General features: G+C 41.7%; 1 protein-coding gene across 3 annotated transcripts; it reads right to left on the bottom strand.

Moving 5' to 3' along the window:
* Nucleotides 1-301: 301 nt before the first annotated feature.
* On the bottom strand, nucleotides 302-18819 carry GMFB (glia maturation factor beta). 3 transcript variants are annotated; one of them, XM_074583518.1, is made up of 7 exons: nucleotides 18697-18819; nucleotides 16437-16533; nucleotides 15832-15881; nucleotides 14816-14865; nucleotides 13670-13752; nucleotides 11440-11513; nucleotides 302-626 (listed from the first exon to the last, which is right to left on the bottom strand). In XM_074583518.1, exons 1-7 carry the CDS (start codon nucleotides 18697-18699, stop codon nucleotides 594-596), a joined length of 390 nt encoding a protein of 129 aa, XP_074439619.1. In that variant the 5' UTR covers nucleotides 18700-18819; the 3' UTR covers nucleotides 302-593. The 3 variants fall into 3 exon arrangements, with proteins under 3 accessions (XP_074439619.1, XP_074439621.1, XP_074439618.1); XM_074583520.1 differs by lacking the exon at nucleotides 302-626 and adding an exon at nucleotides 3512-3599; XM_074583517.1 differs by lacking the exon at nucleotides 302-626 and adding an exon at nucleotides 4982-8888.
* Between the last annotated feature and the right edge of the window lie 1828 nt (nucleotides 18820-20647).

Genomic DNA, 20647 nt, shown 5'->3' with positions numbered 1-20647 from the left:
TGTACAACAGAACATTGTGCAACAGGACATGTCATACCAGAAATAAAAAGGTGTGTCAGCCACATACTTGCATTTGCAATTAATACTGGTTCTGCCTCAAGGAATACGTTTTATTACCTCTGATGCTTGCATGTCATTCAGCTGCAATTATCTTGCCAGGAAAAGCGGAAGGCAGCTGTAATCTTGCACAACAAAGATTTGCTCGTTCAAGGATTTCTTGTATTACAGATTGTCTTTTTAAGATAACACAAAAGGAAATTAGGGTAGAAATTTAGAAATGTAGAAAAGGGTCTAATCAATTCTCATTTCATTCATTTATTTGGGATCTGAAATCAAACAACTGAGGACCTTCTCAGAACCTCCCCTGATTAAACACTGTAAACAATGCAAGGAGGACACAGCGGCGATCTGGAGATGGCCTACAGCTTTTAATGCACTTTCCTTTTAGCCTGGACTCATCCAGCTTAATCCTGATTGGAATCCCAAGGGAAAATGGCAGTGTCTGTTCACTTCATCTTAAATCCTTCTCAAGTATTTGTTCTTATCGGAAAACAGTCGTATAATCAGTCATAATTCAGCGTACTGCAGTCTGTTCATAAGGAAGATTTAGCTGAAGAAAGGAGACTCTGGAAGATCATGACAACAGTGCTTTGTCAGAGAGCTGGGAGGGAAGATTACAGAGCGATTTCTCTGAATTATCATGGTAGAAATGCACGGGTTAACCACATTCTTCAACATTAAAAATAATATCCCTGGAAAAAGTCATTTCAGTTATAGATATCAAGGAAGAAATCGAATACTGTTGAATGCGGTAATAAAAATCCTGCTGACTGCAATAAAGACTTCGCTTACCGGGTTTTCAGGAGAGGAAAATGTGAATATTTCTCTGCAGTTTAGAAGAGACTCTCCAATATCATTTAGCAGAGGTCACCTTTCTGTGCAGCTTTTAAATACACGTCAAAACCAGCAAAAGCACACAATCTCCCCCACCCACTTAGCTCATTTACGCGCTAACAGACATCAGGGTGGAGGATGTCGGTTCGCTGCTCAATCTTTGATCAGTGGGATGAAAAGATCCCTGGACTTGCGAGTGCACCAACTTCCTTTCCAAATCGGCAAACATCCTTTCCTGTTGCGCTAATTAGCTCATCTTTAGAATCCCTGTTTAGACTTTTACCATTACGTATGCGACCACGTAAACAAATTAATGTTATAAATTCCTTTGCACATGAAAGTAAGTCTCAAGAGAAACAAGAATCACATTTAAAACTCAATTGCAAAACACAGACGCTGCCAGACATCTCACCACATCTCATTATGGAATCCACTCGTGGCCTCAATCCCTCCAACATTTACCGTCAGATGGCAACAGTTTTCTTTTAATAGGCTAAATACTGAATACTCAACCTGTCCTTTTAATAACAAGGTTTGTTTTTCTCTTGCTGTGTAGAGCTCCTGTTAATGGCTCTCCATAGAATTCTGAGCCCATGGCATAATATCAGCGTGTAACAGGCAAAGGGACCAATAATTGTTTTTTCAAGAACTATTTTATGATGTGTTTCAGGATTCATCCGCTCATTAACAAAGGGAGAGGGGGATTTTCCAAAACACTCTGCATTAGCCTAACTGTAACGGTGATGACTCCGAAAACGTCACGCCTAGTCCTTAGCTCTTCAAAGAATAATTTTAAATTCTGATCCAAAGTGCAGCAATATCATCCTGAATAAACAGAAGCTGAAACCATAGTGTTAGCAATTTAAGATGGTGTTAACTCCGGTACTGAATGACAACACCTAAAAAAGTCTCCCTTGTTAATTATTTCACTGCTAATTGTTTTAGCAGAAACCTGGTCACTGCTGGATATGGTGGGAAGACTGCCTCAAGGCAGAGTCAGGGCAGCTACTCACAGGGACAAATTGAGGCATTCATTCTTCCACCAGCTGTAACATAATTATTGTTTTTGCCCAAAAGGAGGGGAGATACAGGCAACTTCTGCTTTTTATCAAAACAAATAAGCTATTCAGGGCCCAGTGTCTCATCAAAAGCCCGGTTATCACAACCTCATGCTTCCCCCAAGCAGCTCTTGCAGCCCCCAGCAGATCTACAGCACACTTGAAAATTTGGGAGGGAGAAAAAGAGTCAGCATAGGACATAGGAGAGACTTTGGTCTCCCTGTTCTCTCACAGACATCCCTTGCGGCCTTGAGTAGGGCATCTACAGGCCCAACGTGTATTTACACACTGAAATCTCACCAAGTAGGATTTCAAAAGGGTTCATCTACATCTAAATTCCATTACAAACCTTGCTTTTGATCTCTCCAGCTATAGCCGTATTATCAAATCAGCTCAAGGCTCAAGAACAACCGCCCTGGTTGTTCTTAAGATTGAAGTCCTGCCCCACACTGGCTCTAGATCAGCACTAGTTCTGCCATCAGCAACCTCAGGCACCAGGAAGGCTGGCTGCTCACTGCCCTCATCTGCCTCTCCAGACTACGTGGACAGGGTCATAGAGCCAGCAGCTCCAACATCTTAGGACTAAACTGCAGCAAGGAGAGCAATAGTAGCATCTACATAGGGAATAAAGATGCAGCAGCTCTCTGTAAAATGAGAAGAGCGCTGCTTCACCTCACAGAGAAAACGTTATGTTAGACTGCACTTACAGACCTTGGAACGGGGCCATCCAAGGAAAACAGGGCTACTGAGTGGAGGCCTCTATTTTTCTATTCTTCCAGTAATACAGCTATACAATTTTTTTTGTACTTCTGAACCAAACAATTGCACATTCACAGTTGGAGGTAGGGTATAAATATTATCTCTAGCTGATCCCTTGATCCAGTCGTCCTAGCTGAATTAATCACATTCGCAAATCAATCCAGGATTTGTTGCTGTCAGAGCAGATGGACAGGCAGACTGCATTTGTGAGCAAGGCGGGCACAATCTACTTCCAATTATCCCGCAGTATTTTCCAACAGCAGATATTTAAAATTAGACATTACTTTGAAGAAATACTAAATCTCTCGTTTCTTGTTCAGCTCAGTAAGGGCACTGACCCCTAACTTTCTGCTCTACTTCTGCCCTCTAAGGCCTTAGCGAAGATGTAGGATGGCTGGTGCCCCTTTCCCTTTCAACTGAATATTTTCTGCCCCATTTTCTTCTGCTGTCTTCCCATTTTGTGCAGAAAAGAGGTGACGACAACAGATGCTGTTTGGCATGGGGATTTCAAGGGTGCATCATATTAATTGTCAAGCTCAGTACTGCAGAGGAGGGAAGAGAAGCTGCGTTCATGCTACTAGCTGCCTGCCGTGGCACGTAACAGCAGGAACGGTTAACAGTGTGCCTTTCAAAAAGCCTTGATGGGACTTCCCCATTGCAGTAGTAAATTTGCTGTGAAAGACAGTCACGCTGTTTTCCCAGTGTTCACATCTGTTCTGCATTCAAAGTCTTTCTGGCTGATAATTGCTCTCTTCTCCCTTCTGCCTCCCACTGAGGAACTGCTGGAACTGTCAGGGGAGTTTCAGCCGAGCTCCATCGTGTTCTGTATGAGATGTCTCACTTATCACCAAAGGTGAATGAGGTTAAGCAACAGTATGTTTACGGTCCCTGAAAGAAAGAAACATGACAGAACACTCCAGAAGAGACAATCCCCCTGGGGTGTGACAAGACAGACCGCACTGATTAACTACATCTAAGTAAATGTATTAAAATAATCTCCTTCACTTTATGGGCGCATTAAAGAAAAGACACAGAGCCTAGTCAAGGTGAGGCCGTACAAGATCCTGCATATACACATTGCAGCGGACAGTCTGGTACCCCCGCAAGATCACATAATCTTAGTATCACCAAAAGGAACAGCAGATATGGAAGAATGCCTGCAAGAACTGGGAAGGCAACGATGGCCAAGTTTACACAGACAGAAATACAGTTTTACATGCCAGCAGTGTCCTAACTGCTATCAGAGAATATTCACTGTCTAGAATTTCACCATTTTCCTTCATTTTTCCACAAAATGAAAATTGAGTGCTAATAGAAAAATTGAGGTATGTGATTTCTCAGCCTCGTGTTTGACCTTTCAATATAGAGTCCTGGCAGATACAAATGTGTATTAATTGGAGAAATTAAAAGCTAATGCCAGGGCTCCTTGTGCTTCAGGATTCTTGTGTTTATTGAAACACAGCTAGAAACCAAAGCTCCCAACGCCTTGAACACGGCACAAATCAAGGCAGTCCAACACTTTACACAACAGCCCAGAGAGAGGTTGCCAATTCTCCAAGATTGACTGTTGACCCCCAGAGATACAGTTTGAGAACTACAAGTCCTTTTCCTTGCTAAGCTGCAGGAACCTACATGCCTGCATACCTGAATGTTCAGGACTGCTCTTGAGGAACACCAAGGGCTTCCTCTCACGTCCCAGAAAAATTCTCTCTTCTCCAGCAGTTACAAAAAGCCAACAACCACAAGAAGGAAAAGGTACAACTAAGTTCCTTTGACTCCTTCAAGCTTTGGGGTCTCCTTGACAACTACTCTAACACGGTTCAGTTGGCACCTGCACTCTATATTGTATTTCACAGCTCCAGGTTACACCAGGAGCTGTGACCTTGTGGGAGAGGTGCCACATGGAAGTCTAAGTGGCATTGCAGAATGAAAACGAGCGCCCACACTGTCTGGCAGCTCACACAACTCACACTGAGTTTTGTGACACAAAGGTGCAAAGCAGCGGAGGAGGATGGCAGTTATCCCACAGGACTCCACCAGCTGCTGTCCTCTCCTCTCCCTTGCTGACAGCCTTCACAGCAGATGGAAAGAGGAATTATTTTAGGTAGGAGAGCAAGTGAGGGAACACATTCGAGATTGAAGACCACACTACAAGTCCAAAGCAAACTCCACGAAGCTGAGAAAAGTCATACCTGGTATTAACAGCTTTTCCCCTGTCAGACACCCATGCTAGATGTGCTACTTTGCAATTAAAACAGGGCAACAGAACCTCTTAATTAAACATTTTATTTAAACCAATACAAGCACCATGCTTAGCAAAAAAAGATTTGGTTTAAAGTAAACATGCAATGTGAACGAGCAGAGACTAAACAGCATATGGAAGTTGTACTGGTTACTGATTTTTTTTCATGGAATTGCCAAATTCTCAAAACTGTCTGTGAACCTCTCGACCTTTTACCACCTGCAGCACTGGTGCCAACCCTGACCTGTCACAGTACATAAGTCACAGAGTCTGGATCACGTAACAAAAGCAGGGGTTGCACTGCGCTGCGCCCCTTCTCACATCCCATCACACCTCCATTTCACAGTTACCAGATGGATGTATCAAAAAAACATGTTGCATGACATTTCTTTGTTGAGCACACTAAAGCGAGGAAATGAACTCCCTTGCTTTTGCATGTTTGATTCAGACCCCTGTTACCAGTTTAACATTGTTTCTGGACTAGCTATTTTACAGTTAAAGATACAAAAATGTAATCCTGGTACAAATGCATAAAATACTCCTTTGGAGAAGTGAAGAGGTGTCAACACCCCGCATTATTGCCTCCCTTAATAGATCAAAACAGCATTCAGGATACTAGAAACACACTTAAACCATCAAATACCAGCGTTTAATTTTTTTTTGTTAAAAAATATTCAAATAGTACAAGTTCATTTTATGGGCTGACATGCAAACTCATGCTTTAATTCAGCTTATCATCAATTAATAGGATTACAAGAGCTGTATCCCAGCCATCTATTCAATATTTAAAGCAAACCAGATTAATTGTGGCAGAAGACTCCCTTTGAGAGACCTTTAAGTCCAGGCCAAGGATTTTATGGCCAACTTACTAACTCCTGAAAAATAGGAGCTTACAATGGAAAATGCTGACTCTCAGACCTTTAGCTACAAAGGCTCCCATAGGTGGCATTAGTTAATTTATGTTGTCCTTTAGTCTGAACCCTCTTTAGAGATCTGGAAATTCAAGACAAATGTATGATTACAGATGGGCAACTCACTAGTAAAGCACAGTCAGAACATACTGGCTTTCTGAACACGGACACATCTGCCTCCCACTGATCGTAAGGAGAAAGCAGTACGGAAAATAAAGTTCTAAAGATAAGGTGGGAAAAGTATGTTACAAAAACAAATATCTGTGCAGGAAAGATTCTGACATAATTAATGTCTTTGTTTAATCAAGTATTAGCACTACCTGTATCTCAAGAGCCTAGGACAGTAAGCAGCAGACACTTGTGTCAAAACACTGCATTAAAAAGGAAACCACAAACAAGCCCAGAACAGCAAACATCCTCTGCACACTTATTCTCCAAGTACCTGCACCTGCTTCCTCGCTTCCACAGCTCAGCAAGGGGAAGGAGGTACAGTTTCCCAGCAAGACTGTTTGAAGAATAATACTGGTGGGCTGAACAGCATCAACATCACCTTCCACAAGAAAGTGGGCTTTAATACTCTCATCAGGATTTGTTTGCTTTCTACAGGACTTGAGCGGCAGCACCCAAGGCAGAAAGTCCTTAAGTGGAAGCAGTAAGGACACCTGAAGTGAACCGAGAAGAACTCAGACTGAAGATAAAGTCATAAGTAGCATTATTTCCTCGGCAGAAGGTGGACTGATCCAGAGATGAAGAATCAAATTCAATCATTTGACTGCAGTAGCTCCTCCCTTCTCTTCCCGAGAGAGACAGGCCCCTTTTACAGTTATTGCTGTCAAGACCTGTGCAAGCAGCAGTTGGATGCTGGCAGCCCACCAGTGTACAAAGTACAATGACAAAGATTATTAATCCAGTTTTCCCGACTGCAAATCAAGATGAACATTACAAGTGGCAGCTTCCATCTCACACATGCTGTACTTTGACATGTCTTACCTTTAGCACAATGCCAACAAAACAAGATTCTTGCTGTTTCCAGACTGATGCTTAGAATTACAGTATTCTTTAAGCCAAAGTCTTATTTATACAATGTTTGTCACAAAAGACATTGTTTTTATTGATCTGTAGTACAGAACGGTCAAGCAACAGTTTCATAATCAATATTTTTTTGTCCAGGGAAATGAAATTGTTTTTCCAGTTCAATACACAGGAATTTAATTGTAATTACAAGCATTTCTTTCCTGCACTGAAAGATCAATTTAATTGGATCATTCTAACATGTATTTTTAAAAGCTCCTCTCAAGTCAGATTTATATACAAATAAATGCATAGTAACATCAAACTAAGATGAGATTTCCAACACTGAGGACCTCTGCAAATGAATTCCTTGTGATCTTAGAGGAATTAGTGTTTTAACACTAATACAACATATGTTTGCAAACGAAAAATAAACCTTCTTTTAGCAAAGGTTTCACAGCATGAAATACTGGCCTCCAAATTTAACACTGCATTCCTTCTCACCGAACAGATTTGTTAGGGCAGCTGTATTTTAAGGTACATTATCAACAGGAAGCTGCTCTTACGCAGATACTTGTTCAGCAGCACAACAAACACTCATGAGCAAGATAGTGAGATACTGTCACATGAGTACTCCTTTTGCCACTGCACAGGCTGAACATGTCCCATATCAGACAACTACTCTATTCAATATAAAACAGACCTGTAAAAAGACTGGTCATTTATAAAAGTTAAATACTATTTTCACATTAGAATATTTGCTGTTTCAAAGAGATGAACCGTAAGTAAATCAAAATCAAATTATCACTTATGCAAAAGCTTTATCTGGAATGTAATTTTGACCAACAAGCCGTTAAGAAAGTTAGAGACTGTAATTAAAGTACTCAAAAGCTATATGTGGCCAACTTTTGTAACAAAAGAGATATAAATCATTCATTATTATGAAAAGCTTTAACCTCCTGACTCCTACAAATGGAGTAGATGACTGGAATTTCAAAGAAAATGAGGTTCGCTTTTTTTTTTAAATAGATGTCAACTGCAACACTAGGCACTAGGAAAAAATGTTACTTGGATTCTTTACCAAAGTTTTTACCAAATTTGTAAGTGGCAGTGTAAAATTCTCAAGTCATTTTAAAGCTAACAAATTAAAGGCACACAGTATTAACAGGTGTCCATATAACAGGAAATGAGCAAAGTGGTAAACTTCATAACAGTGTAATAAGTTATAAATGCAAGACATCTGGTACAAGAGTAACCAGAGTTGTAATTCAGCCCTTAGTTATCACCTAGTTCCTGTAAGACTACGTTAGCATGAGAACTGGACAGTCAAAGCTTTGCCCTGAAATTTAGTAAGATTGACTCAGTCAACTGAGGAATTATTGGAATGATAAAAATTAGTTCCAAGAATTTGAGAAAGTTCACGTGGACTTGATGGAAAGTTAAATGGATGGATTTGCTGTACGAGGATTTTGTCTTTTTAATACTAAATGCTTCCAGGGAGTAGTTTTCAAAATTGAGAAGACATTAAGTCAAAAAGTCTGAAACATTAAGTGACAGTACACAATTTCTGCATATAAATGGCTAGTATATGTCATAAGGATGCATTTGTAGCTCAGAAAAAGTTAGCATCAGCTTCCAAATTACGTTTGTAGGTAATTATAAATCCAGAACTGAACTATTTTAGTTATAGAAATATTAGTCACAAGAGTGCAAAAGGAGTCCCTGCAGAGGAGTATTCCCTTTTAACAGGTACAAATAAGGAAACACCTGCAAAGATTGGTTACTTCAAGGAGACAGACCTGCTATTCTTTGCACAAACTTTGCACAAGAGATATACTGCAGGAGACAGATGTAAATACAGTGCATTTTTTAGATGTAAGTATTCATGTCTGGTTCCAGTATTATCAGGATGGTACATAAATACTTATTACAGAGGTTTTCTTAATGGAAGAAGCCCAGTTTCTCACGCAGCCATTCTTCAGTTAAGTCTTCTGTATTTCTTATTTCAAATACCTAAACAAAATTGCATTGTACAAATTCTTGAGGTGGTGATACTTGAAAGGAGTAAGCATACAATGCAATCAATACCTTTCTACACAAGTTGAGCCATAATAAATCAGTGACCAACCTAGACTTTTCATATGCTTTCTTGAAAGGATCGCTTAATATTCTAAAGTAATATCAGTGGAAAATACTCAAGACTAAGTGGCAAGGAATACTACTAACTTGAATAAGAATTCCTTAACTCTTATTTCTAGACTTCATTCTTCTCCTTTAAGAATACGCGAGAACAGCACATGTACTACATTTTAAAGTTACTCTGAAATGGCACCATCTCACATGCAGTATCTCAGCAACAAGATTGTCTATTTGAAGGATACAAATGAATTTAACCTCTGGGCTGAATTAAGCCTAAAGTTCAGGAAGTTTGCTCAGCCCAAGACAGTTATTCCTTCTTTGAACTGAAATAAATCTATAGTATCCAGTACCACAATGTTTTCCCTGTAAGAAACAAGCCCGGGACACCTCCGAATAGAAAACTTCCAAAACAACCCCAGAAACCACCAACCCAAAGCTTTATGGAAGTCGTAAAGCTTTAACAGCCTTGAAGGAGAAAACAAGACCAAAGACACCAATATACTCTTTATATTATATATGGGCAAGTAACTGGGGTAGGAGGGGGGGCTGCCCTTTTTTTTTTTTTTTTAATACCCTTGAGGAGAGGCTAAGTTAAATCTGTATTGCTAACTAGAGCCTTTGAGATGCCCACAAATGGTTCATCTCTTCAGAAGAATCAGGTAAATAAATTTTACAAATCCACACGCCTTCAAAGCCTCCTTCTAGGCAATGAAAACAAGAAAAATATTTTAACTGGAGACTGCTGTTACTATTCTGACAACACTAAAAATAAAGCCATGTTAGCATTAAATCAGTTATCTGCCCTTCAAATGGTATGGATTACATGGACACAAAAAGCATGCTCAAGCCAACAGAATGGAGGAGATTTTGTAAGACTCAAAACAAGCTTCTCAGTGAAACTGCTGTTTGGAATGATCTTCCTATTTAGTCCTGTCCTCAGCCATTTTACCATTTTAATCTTCTTCAGGAAACAATTCAAGTTTTCTGTCTTTCCTTCCTCATTTCTCATCTCTGCTGGAGTGGGGCCTGGACACTGCTTCTTGTACTCAGACAGTGATCCACTAGTATCAGCTAATATTGGTGTGGTGTTTTTTTTTTTTTTAGGTAAAAAATAAGGGGAAAACCCAAAATTCAGTTAGAAGAACAGAATAGCTTAACAGAAGGCAAGCTAACATTCAAAGGACTGAAAAAATAAGAGGATTCGGTTGAGTCACATGCAGAAATTACACCAGGAGGAAGTCACAGCATGAGCTAAAATGAAACATGGCTCAGTGAGTAGCAAGAATAAAGCACGTTTGAAGGGCAAGTAAGCAACCTGAACTGGACACAGGCTATCTTCTCCACCGTCAGAAGGAAAATGATCGTGGCCCTCTATATTCACTCCTCGGCTTTCATTCAAAAGCCTTTCAGACTGAATTTCTCCCACTTGACAGGTAAGACTAACTCCAATACAGCTAGTCCCCAGGTTTTCACCTCCTCCTCCTCAAGCCTTCCTTCTCACTCACTGAAAACAGCCTTCCTCCTGATGGAATTCTTTTCTATCAAAGATGCTAAAGTTCTCAGGCCTCTAAGATGCAGTTTCAACAAACAGAAGATTTCTTGGGGCTGTACTGATTGCTTCCACCATCTTATCTTCTGCTTCCTTCCTATTTACTCCTGTCAACTTGATGCCTAATTTAAAACAGAGAGGTCTTTCTTACAAGGTACAGCTAGAAGAGGTAGAAGTTCACAGTTCTCTTATTGCCCCAATATACATTTTTAATGGAATGTTAAAGTACTCAGTCAGGATAAGGAAGACCAAAAGGGAATGGTGAGGTCATTTCACATTGTATGAAAAACCTGAAGTGAACACTAACTCTAAAACTTTAGTAACTCTAGATGCCAATTAAGCAGAGATTTCAAAGATCTCCAAAATGACAATTTGGTAGCAATTTTTTTTTTTTAAATATATATACACACCTAGGCCTACTGAATGCAGTGATTTCTTCTGGTCTCAGTAGTGGAGGAGGCCAACAGAGGAAGATTTAGAATTGTTCAGCACTTTGGCACATGTTATTTATTCTGAAGGCTATGTTCTGCAAACATACAACCCCATGCAGCAAAACCAGTCAGCACCACACTGTACTAAGACTTCAGTCTATTCTTCCCATCAATAAATCCATTTCCCAAAGTAAAGACATCCATCTGGATAGATGGTCTACCGATGGACATCTCTAGTTTTAGAGAACACTGTTCTTCCTGTACCCTAAAACTCTACATAGCCCTGCATATACTCCTCTGTTTAGTCTTCCTAAAACAGAATCTGTTCACTGTAATTACAAAGTCTCATAACACCCTTCTTGCGATAGGTTCAAGCAAGACACAAAACAGCTTTTGCAATCCGCATTTAAGGGGGGAGACAGTTATTTCAACTAGTCAATTATACCTTAGTGAGTTCAGCTGTCTGTACAAGCTTATTCTTGCTTCCAGCATACATCATCTGCTGTTCAGGCTTACATCCTGTAGTTGTGTGGAAAAAAGAGAGGTTGTTTAGTTATTTTGACTGCAACACTTTAAAAATAAGATTTTTTTTTTAAAGAAACCAAACTGAAAGCTAAAGTCTCCATTCCGAAAAGTGACCTATTTCTTTATATACATTATCATCCTTGCTCTTACTTTCGTATCTAGTACTTGAAAAACATTTCCAGAAGTAATACAGGCTGAATTGGTGGTCTCAAGATGTACCTGCATTTCTGCTTAGAGCTAACATCAAGCATTGCAGCAGTCAAACTTGAATCACAGCAGCCAACAAAGCAGTAGTACCTCCCGCCACTACAGCAGTGTGCTGATTACACTACATCCAATTCTTTGCCCTCTTGCTATTTCTGGAAGATTCCCATGTCTTTCCTAGTTACATTTACACAGATCTTTATAGCATATGCCTTTGAGCCCCAGTCAAACTGAGAACAAATCAAGTCAGTTTGAATTTATTGTTTTTTCTCTGAATCTCTCCCCAAATCCCCCAATTGGTAGCTCAAAACGACTCCCTCCCCTCCCCCCCGTCCCAAGAACTTCAGTTACAGTTGAAGTTAACTGCTGTTTAGAGGCCCAACTAATGGTTCATTGTTTCTGACTCCAGTGTAAGTCTAACCACTAACTTCAGGTTGCAGAAAAATTTTTCAAACAGAAAACCTCAAGGGAAAGAAAAAAGGCTTTTCTTTAGAAGTTAAGCAACTTAAGTTCAGAATTTTCTAGATGAGTGTACTTTTAAATCTTACCACCCATAAACAACATTGCCTAAGCTCCCTTTCCCTATGAAGTCTGCCTGCTTTGCCATTTCAAGGTCTCCCAGGCAGATTTTAACTGCTGTTCTAACTCACAAAACATCTATCCTTCAGAAGAAAAGTAACACCCATAACATTCATACAAAGATTCTTGCTAGTTGCTAAACTCTTTTACCTACCTAGTTATTCCACTTCTGAGTAATGAAGGGTAAAACAATGCAATCAGTTTATCTTCTAGAGGATAATCCAGTAATACCAGCAAGCTACCCTACTACAATTCAGAACACAGTGGAATCCACAGCAGCAATTCACCTCTGTAAGTCGAAATCAAACCGCAGTTTATTTGGCTTCTATTAAAATTACACAGTTCCCTGCGCAGGTGTTTATGTTGAGGGTTGCTGTGACACAAGCAGAGGAAGCTATTGCTCTATATAAACTTGGCAGGACCCAAGATTAGAGTCTCTTTCTCCTTGAACATAGTCTGTTCACCCAGCACTTTCACCTGCCCAGATCTGGGTCATGGAACCCTCTTTTCCTCTTTTTCACCCATAGTTGTGACAGCTCTTTCACATCATAGCACTGTTTGGAGACATCCTCTGTTGCTGCCAATTGTACATAGGCCCCCTGGAAAACCCTCCTCTCTAATCCCATCCTAACCCTTTTACAGAGTCCTGTTCCTTTCATGGGTAGGTAGATAGGTGTTCCCACGCCCTTCTGAGAAGGAGAGGAGTTTCTTCCCACCCAGTCACTAACATCCAAATAGCAAAATGGACAGAACTGAACAGAAACCCTTAGGAACAGAGGTGGCATCTTCCAGCCCTCTCCTCACCCATTTCCTGGGCCTTGTCTGGTCATATTTTGAGGCTTCCCTAAGATTTGAGGAGAGAGTGACAGGAAACAGGTTAAACCTACATGAATAGACGCAGAGCACTCCAGAGTCCTTTCCTTTACAGAAGGGTGTTGCTACACACACCACCATAGGGGGCAGGCTCATTTAGAAAGACACCTTTTGGTGAGCTATGCAGGAAACTAACATTTCTGCTCAGTCTTCAGAAATGGAAAAGAGAATCTCTTCTACCATACTTCCTAAGTGCCCTAAACGTAAACCCCAGAGGCAGTGGAAACCTTTAGCAACTAGGGAGATCTGGGCAGATTAACGCATCTACACTTGTAATGAGCTGATGGTGAAGATGGAGCTAATGCACTAACGATTTCCATCTGCCAGTCTCCAGATAACGCCATAGCTTTACAGTGCCGTGCTTCCAGCAGTGGCATAACCAAATCCAGCCTTAAGCATCTGAACCTCTATTCAAGCATTAAGCACTCATTTTATCTTCCACAGCAAAGAACATTTACAACACACAGTAGCTACCATTCACAGTGTTCACTCACCAACTGGACTGGAGAAGATAAAGCACAATGGATAAGAAACTCTTCCATCATCATGCTGATACTTGTAACTATACACAATAAATGTTTTTTCTGAGGTTAAAGAAACTAAGAAATCAATGATTTTGTTAGGATATAGGCCTCAGTTATCAGAGGCTGACACAGGCACATATAAGTCTTGCATTCTAGATGATGCTTTACATTTGATAAGTAGTCTCGCTGTTCTCCTGTTTTCACTTCCATATTTGACTTTCAGAACTGACCCCGCCTGTCTTTACCAACCTCTGCCACAGCTGTGTGCGAGGGCTGTCTCAGAGACATAAAAATCACCCTTTCATCACAAATATTCCTCTTCCAGCTTTGTAAAAAGACTTCCCACACCCACCAATGTGTTTCTGGCTTAATGAAAGCCAAAGTCTTTCTTTGCAGACTAAGCACTTCATTGTTTCAGGTGTTTTGCTGAATTTCAGCTCAAGTTTTAGCTAGGACTTGTGATTCATAACGTCCTACTGCACTATGGTCATGAAAGGAAAGATTCAGCATGGCACGTGGAATAGTGCCAGCCAGCTTTTGAGAATAATGAAGGCAGATATTTTCTCCGCTTATAACTTAAGTAGTCCTCTTATTTCACCTAGGTGAAGAATAATTTACTTGTCCCTCTTTTTTTTTTCCTTTTTTTTTTTTTTAAATACAAGGATTCTTCCCTAGATCACATACCTACAGCACTCCTACAATCAGTAACTGGGGCAAAATACCAAGGGCCACATGCTGAGAAAGTACCAAACCAAATCCTAAGTTACACAGGCACTTTTCTATATTTAGAATTAGCCACATACAAAGCTGGTACATTTTACTCACTACTTCACATTAACAGCAGCATGGCTTTGCTTTACTTCCACAAAAATTATATAGTCTAAAAGGAAATAAAAATCTCAGGAAAGGCTTAAATGTGTCAGTCATTGTTTCAACAAGTGGGACAACCATTCAGTGCATCATCAGAACTGATCCCCAGGTTATCTCACAAATAAAATATCAGCAAAGTCACACTACAGGCAAGTCTTGGCCTAAAAAGGTGAAGTCCGACTCTGAACATTTTGAACAGCTTCCAGGAGTGAGTAAGACCAAATGCCAGCAGCACAAGAAGGATATCGAGGTTGTCTCTCAGGCAGCTCATCTTTTAGTTCGTCAGGAGAAATACCCTGGTAACATTAAACACAAGCAATATTTGAAGAAATGATCTTGCACCTGAAGGTATACTATGAAGACTAAAGCAGAATAATGGAACAGTGAAACAGCTGCAAGTTAGATGTACATCTACAGTTGAACTGATAACAATCTCTCACACAAATTACTAGAGCAGTTTAGGAAGATTTGTGTACTAATAGGTTCCTATGACTAAACACAGAATTAATGTTAGCATGAATAATCATCCCTATTTTAGGCATAATGAGTTTAGAAAACATTTTGGTCTCTAGTTGGATATGCTGGCAGCTACCATGCTTTTCTAACTCTAGTGCTAAACAGAAGTAAGCAAGCACAGACCAACAAGTATTTGTTAAAATCAGCTACATAAATGGTGCTTTTGAAAAAGTCACTCCTTCCTCCTTGAGCGAGCAAAAAAAAAAAAAAGTCCTCATTCTATGCAGATATTACATTAACTTCTACATTCTAGGAAATAAGAGCTACGGTTAATGCTCAAATCCCTGGGAAGGATTTAATTTTGCCCTATGTATCATTAAGAAACACTACATGCTGGGCTGACCTTATTATGCCACCTATCAAATTTAGAGTCTGCAGAGGATTAGCAATCCTAGCTCCTAATTGATGGCAGATCAGCTCAGAGGCAAATATGCAGATCTACGTGGAAACACAGCAGAAATCTCTTCAAAAAGCCAGCAGGTGACAAAGATGCTTTTTACATAGTTGTATCATAACAGCTTTAGAATAACTTTTTTTGCACAATTAATTAGTCAACTCAATTGCTTCTGCATAGCTCCACTATTAATAGTGCTGTGCTTTACATGCAGAGTGACCATGCATTTAAATAAGCTCATGACCCAAATTAGATTAAGAGTTTGATAACAATTTGAAACTAAGGCAGTACCTTAGAGACAACAATACATTGCAGGCTGAAGATACTCTTATTTACAATTCATTTAACAAACCTCATGCTCCTCATCCAGTACCACCAACTGCTTATCCTTGTCGATTTTCACTATAAATCAAAATAAAACGTAGATCAATGTTTTTTCAATGCATTTATACATTGCGTGCACAAAGCTTTTTAACATTCCCCCACAAGTATATTCCCTGAGCTTCCATTCTGCTTCTTCAGTCCAACTCATGACTTCACAAAATCACTGAAGTCACGAGAAGTGCATAGTCTAAGGACTGTTCATTGCAACACACTCTTCTCAAATTTCAAAGACAAAATGTCAAACTTCCCTACCCAAAGGGTACAAAATTTACAAAGTCAAAATGACTGTGCCTTGACAACATTTTTTACTATTATTGTACAAGCAGTGGTCGAATCAGACACAATTTTGTACAAATACTCTACTAAGAGTAGATGAAGTTTTGTATCGTAAGAACAGTGTTGCTTTATGGTTAAAATTACAGGCAGAATTGGAAGCACTGAAGTTCATACAAGAAACAGCCTCTTGGCTCACATTTTACCTGTTACAGTAGCAACTTTACATGGGAAGGAAAAAGAGGAGACAGGATTTTCTGCAAGACCTTGTGATTTTTGTCAGACATGTTTTTAACTTACTTATAATGGCAGCATTGTTGGTTTCTTTACGAAACCGGAATTTTCTCAGTTTCTCCACCAGGTCTTCAGCAACATCACAAACCACCAGAGATTCACTCTACAGAAAGGAAATGGCAGAGGGGAGGGAAAGATAAATCTTTCTAGTAAACCAGAAAAAATTCCCATGGCATGCATATGCACGCATAAACCCTACTAGAGTAGAACTGCATGCAACTTGTCTAGTTTTCATAAACTAGAAAAACCATGGATGAAAGCAGTTTTTAAAACAAATGAAAGAACACTTATCAGTCTTAATATCCCTCCTCGGTGTTAACTGTGTGAAGCCACATAGTTAACCAGAAATGTTTTATTAGCTATTCCTGAAATGGGATCATTCTCATAGGTCCTAGAAGTAAACAAATCTAACAGTTCATTTGCCAAGACAAGTCCCGAAATAAGGAAGCCCCTTCGAGTGGCAGTAAAGTGGCTATAGTAATTTAAGCATTTAAAATAATAGGAGCTACTATGAGCATTTCAGGAGAACACAGACAGTAATCAAGGGTCACTGCCTATTTTTATCCACAAAAACATTAACTGAACTGTTGAGATATACACACGTAGACATCTTAATCAAAAAGCATGCATACTTTTCCCCCATGTGCTTGTATGTCACTAACTCCAAGTTTTCAGAAGAAATGTCCAGATAACATATTAGTCACCACACTGAAGATGGGGAAGGAAATGATTATTTCACAAGCAACTGTGCAGGTTATCTTCCCTTACACATGCAATTTTTAAACTGTACCAAGCCAACCACTGCCATTTCCTGAGCAACATTTTATACACACAACCTCTATTTCCACAGTTAAGAGATGTATGGCAGCTAGACAAAGAAGAGTTATTTAACATCTCCAGCTTATTCACATTATTGTATTTTTAAATTCCTAAGGTGTCAAGGCTTTTGTGCCAAAACTGTATTTCAAGACTTCTTTTAAAAAAATGTGCAAATAAAAAATATCTGCAAGATTACCTACCACAAACTCTACTAAAGAGCTGTTTAATTGAGACAAATCACTGCTTACTATTTAAACTCTGAGTTCTGCTTCCTCCTGTTCAACACTGGCTTGTTTGTGAGATTTTCCTCAAAAAGCAGAGCAATGTCTCTCCTTCCCCACTTCCTTGGAAATACCCTATGTTTGTTGTTACTCCTAAAAAGAATTCTACCTTGACGGAATTCTGGCACAGTGTCTTGTGCCTCTGCTTCCTTTTAACAGCTGGAGAGGAAATCAGGCTCTGCTGCGACAGGACAGGTCAAGCACTGTGTGTGCAGTCCTCACTATATTGCTTGTTTCATATGACTCTATGATTCATTATTTTGCTTGTTTCCCCCTGAACTTTACAGATTGTTCTTGGCTCCCTCTGATCCACAAATATCATTAAAAGCCACTCTCACTATTTCAGGAGGTCTCTACTTAAAAAAACCACACACAACAGAAATCAAGGATGCATTTTAAAGTTGAAGTTATATGCTGTATCAAATGCTCTGTTCTGAAGGAAGCATTTCTCCCAGTCTTCGGGACTCAGCAGTTTCCTAACACCTTCCAGCAGACACTGCAGGGTAAGCAGTTCATACCTGTGCAGCCACACAAATATAAATCCTTAAAAGAAGCCAAAGGCTGTGCCTGCAAAGCACATGGTGACATCAGATTCAGAGCAGCTACTGGGGCTAAGCTCGGCTGAATAAAAACTAAAGAAAGTCAAGCCAAGAGAGAGGAGGACTGCACGGATAGCAGGCGCACCCGCCAAACAGCGCAGTGGGGGGTGTTGCTGCCGGTTAACCTCAGCCACCGTTGATAACAACGTTATACGTCCAAGATTTTCAGAAGCCGATGCAGCCCCCTGCCCAACGGGTCATGATTTCCCTTTTGAAAAGCTGTTTCTTCGCTCCCACCCCGCAGGCTGCCAGCGCCCAGCACAAAACAACCGAGAAGGTGCTTTTCCCGGCGGGCCAACAGGTGGGACGGGCCGGGCCAGCGGAGCTCCTCACGGCGGCACCTCCACCCCCATCCCGAAGGGCACCGGCCGGCCCTGAGGAGAGCCCTGCCCGCCCCCGCCGCTCCGAAGGCACCTGCTCTCCCCTCGCAACTTCCTCCCCGGCCCGCCGAGCCCGGCCGCCCCTCCCGCCTCAGCGGGGGACACCCTGCCCCCCGAGCCCGTGGAGGACGGTCAGGCTCCCCAGTGCCCTGTCCCGGTCCCCTCAGGCAGCGCGTGCTCCTCTCACCATCTTGCGCGCGCGCAACCGCGCAACCGCCCAACCGCCACCGCTCGCGCGCCAACAACGGAAACCAGCGCCCGCCGCCGCCTCCTCCTCCTCCTGACTGGGCTGCGCACCCCACTGCACCTGCGCGGCCCAAACCCCGCCTCCCGCCTCTCTTCTAGCCAATCAGCATCACTGCCCCAGCCGGGCCGGCAGCACCTCCCCCCTCCCTCCCCGCCTACGGGTAGCGGGAAGGTTCAAGGGTCCGCCTAGAGTGGCGCACGTGCCGCCGCGCCTCAGGGGAGGGAGGGGGTTAAGGGGCGCGTGCCGCCGCGCCACGTGACGCCCCGGCCTCGCACCCAGCTGCGCCCCGCCCCGTTGCCATGGCGCCGAGGTCCCGCCCCCTCCTCCCCGCGGAGTCATGGCAACGGGGCGGGGCCGCGTGCGAGCGGCAGGCGCGCGTCCCCTCAGGGCCGGCCTCTGAGCGGCGGGAGAAATGGGTTCAGGATGGGGGAATTCGGCTTCTCAGCGGCTCAGGTGCCACCAGGGTGACAAGGGCTGACTGTTTAAACCCTCATCCACACGCCGGGCCGGGATATCAGCCCGCGAGCGGGGTCAGGAGCAGGTTCAGGGCGGGTAACTGTATTAAGACGAGGCCATTGAGGCCTACTGGGAACTTCACATCCTTTACAAAAACACCAGAGAATACACACAGAAAAATGACGGTTAAAAAAGCCTCAGCTGGGATGCCTGTCTCAATAAAGATGAAAAAAATTCAAGCATGAGGTAGAAAGGAGACTTGGCAAGCTCTGCTGCTCTTGGTACTTCTTGTAGTCCTGGTTTGAGTGACACAAGATTAATTTATCTTTCAGTAATTTTACTTTTCAGGAAAGTATCTTCTAATGCTTGGGAAAACTGCATTTTTAGAAGACTCTAGTGGCTGAATTGGTGAAAATGTTTACTTTATAGCCAGCTCTGGTGTGGGCGTTTCAAGGTCTCAGTGTTTTCGAGCTCACCAGGTGCAGGGACGAGGAGGAGCGAGACCCAGGCACTTGCCCCAAGCTGCCAACAGGATTATTTCATACCATGAATGTCACATTCAATACAAATTACAAACTTTGCTGAGGAGTTCTCTCTCACTCTCCCTTGATAGTGGTGGTCCAGAGAACTCTCCCTGGTGACGGAGCCCTGAGCCCTTCCCTTCCTCCTGAAGCCGCAGCGCTCGCAGTGTCCCACATTGGCTGTCCCTGCTGGGAGTGCAGCTTCCTGCTGGTGGAATGGGCTGGGTATAGTCCTTGTCTGGTTTATATTGGTATCAGGATCAATACTGGTTGTTTGGTATTAGTAATGGTAGCTATTCAGTCTTGTCCTATTAAATCTGTTTGCATTTCAACACTCAGCATTCCTTGTTTTTTTCCCAGTTCCCCTTCCTGGTAGGGAGGGGTCATTGGGTGAGAGAATAATTATCTAAATGACAATAAATTGTTGTGGATTCCTCAAATCATAACACTTGTTTATACAAGTTGAGCACAGTTCTGGAAGTAAACCAGGATTTGGAGCTCACAAATCACAAATATGAGCAGCGAGCGCAAGGCAGATGCTTCCTTTCCATAATAGGCTGTCGGTGGAGGTGCTGGAGGAAAGATCTGGCCTTTTTTGTGCTGTGACTGAGAAGAAAATGCCGTCTTGGCGATCCTGTAACAGTGAGAATGAAAAATATCATTGCTTTGCTTGCTCAAAGAGAATGAAAGTATAGATGAAGGCTTCACATCTCAGATACGACCTCTTGTGAATTATATTAAAGACTTAAATGCTGGATCTATAAGATAAAATTGCAGGTTTTCAACAGGAGCTTCAGTAAACACCATGAAGCACAGGACTGTTGAGCAGCTGTTGAAGCATCACTTAATCTCTCCGTGCTCTTAAATACAGCTCTTTCCTCTTGTGGTATTGTGTAGGCAGGGTGGTTATTCAC

The sequence above is a fragment of the Larus michahellis genome, chromosome 4 (assembly GCF_964199755.1).
Source record: "Larus michahellis chromosome 4, bLarMic1.1, whole genome shotgun sequence".
NCBI classification, from domain to species: domain Eukaryota; kingdom Metazoa; phylum Chordata; class Aves; order Charadriiformes; family Laridae; genus Larus; species Larus michahellis.
The sequence above is the reverse complement of the archived record's forward strand: the minus strand, read 5'-3'. Positions and strand labels throughout refer to the sequence as shown.

Coding starts and splice junctions, on each gene's coding strand:
- GMFB (XM_074583517.1), bottom strand. Junction 13,753..14,815: donor CTGCCTGAGAGACAACCTCG/ATATCCTTCTTG, acceptor CTCAGAAAAAAC/ATTTATTGTGTATAGTTACA. Junction 8,889..11,439: donor AGACAGCTGAACTCACTAAG/GTATAATTGACT, acceptor AATTTTGTTTAG/GTATTTGAAATAAGAAATAC.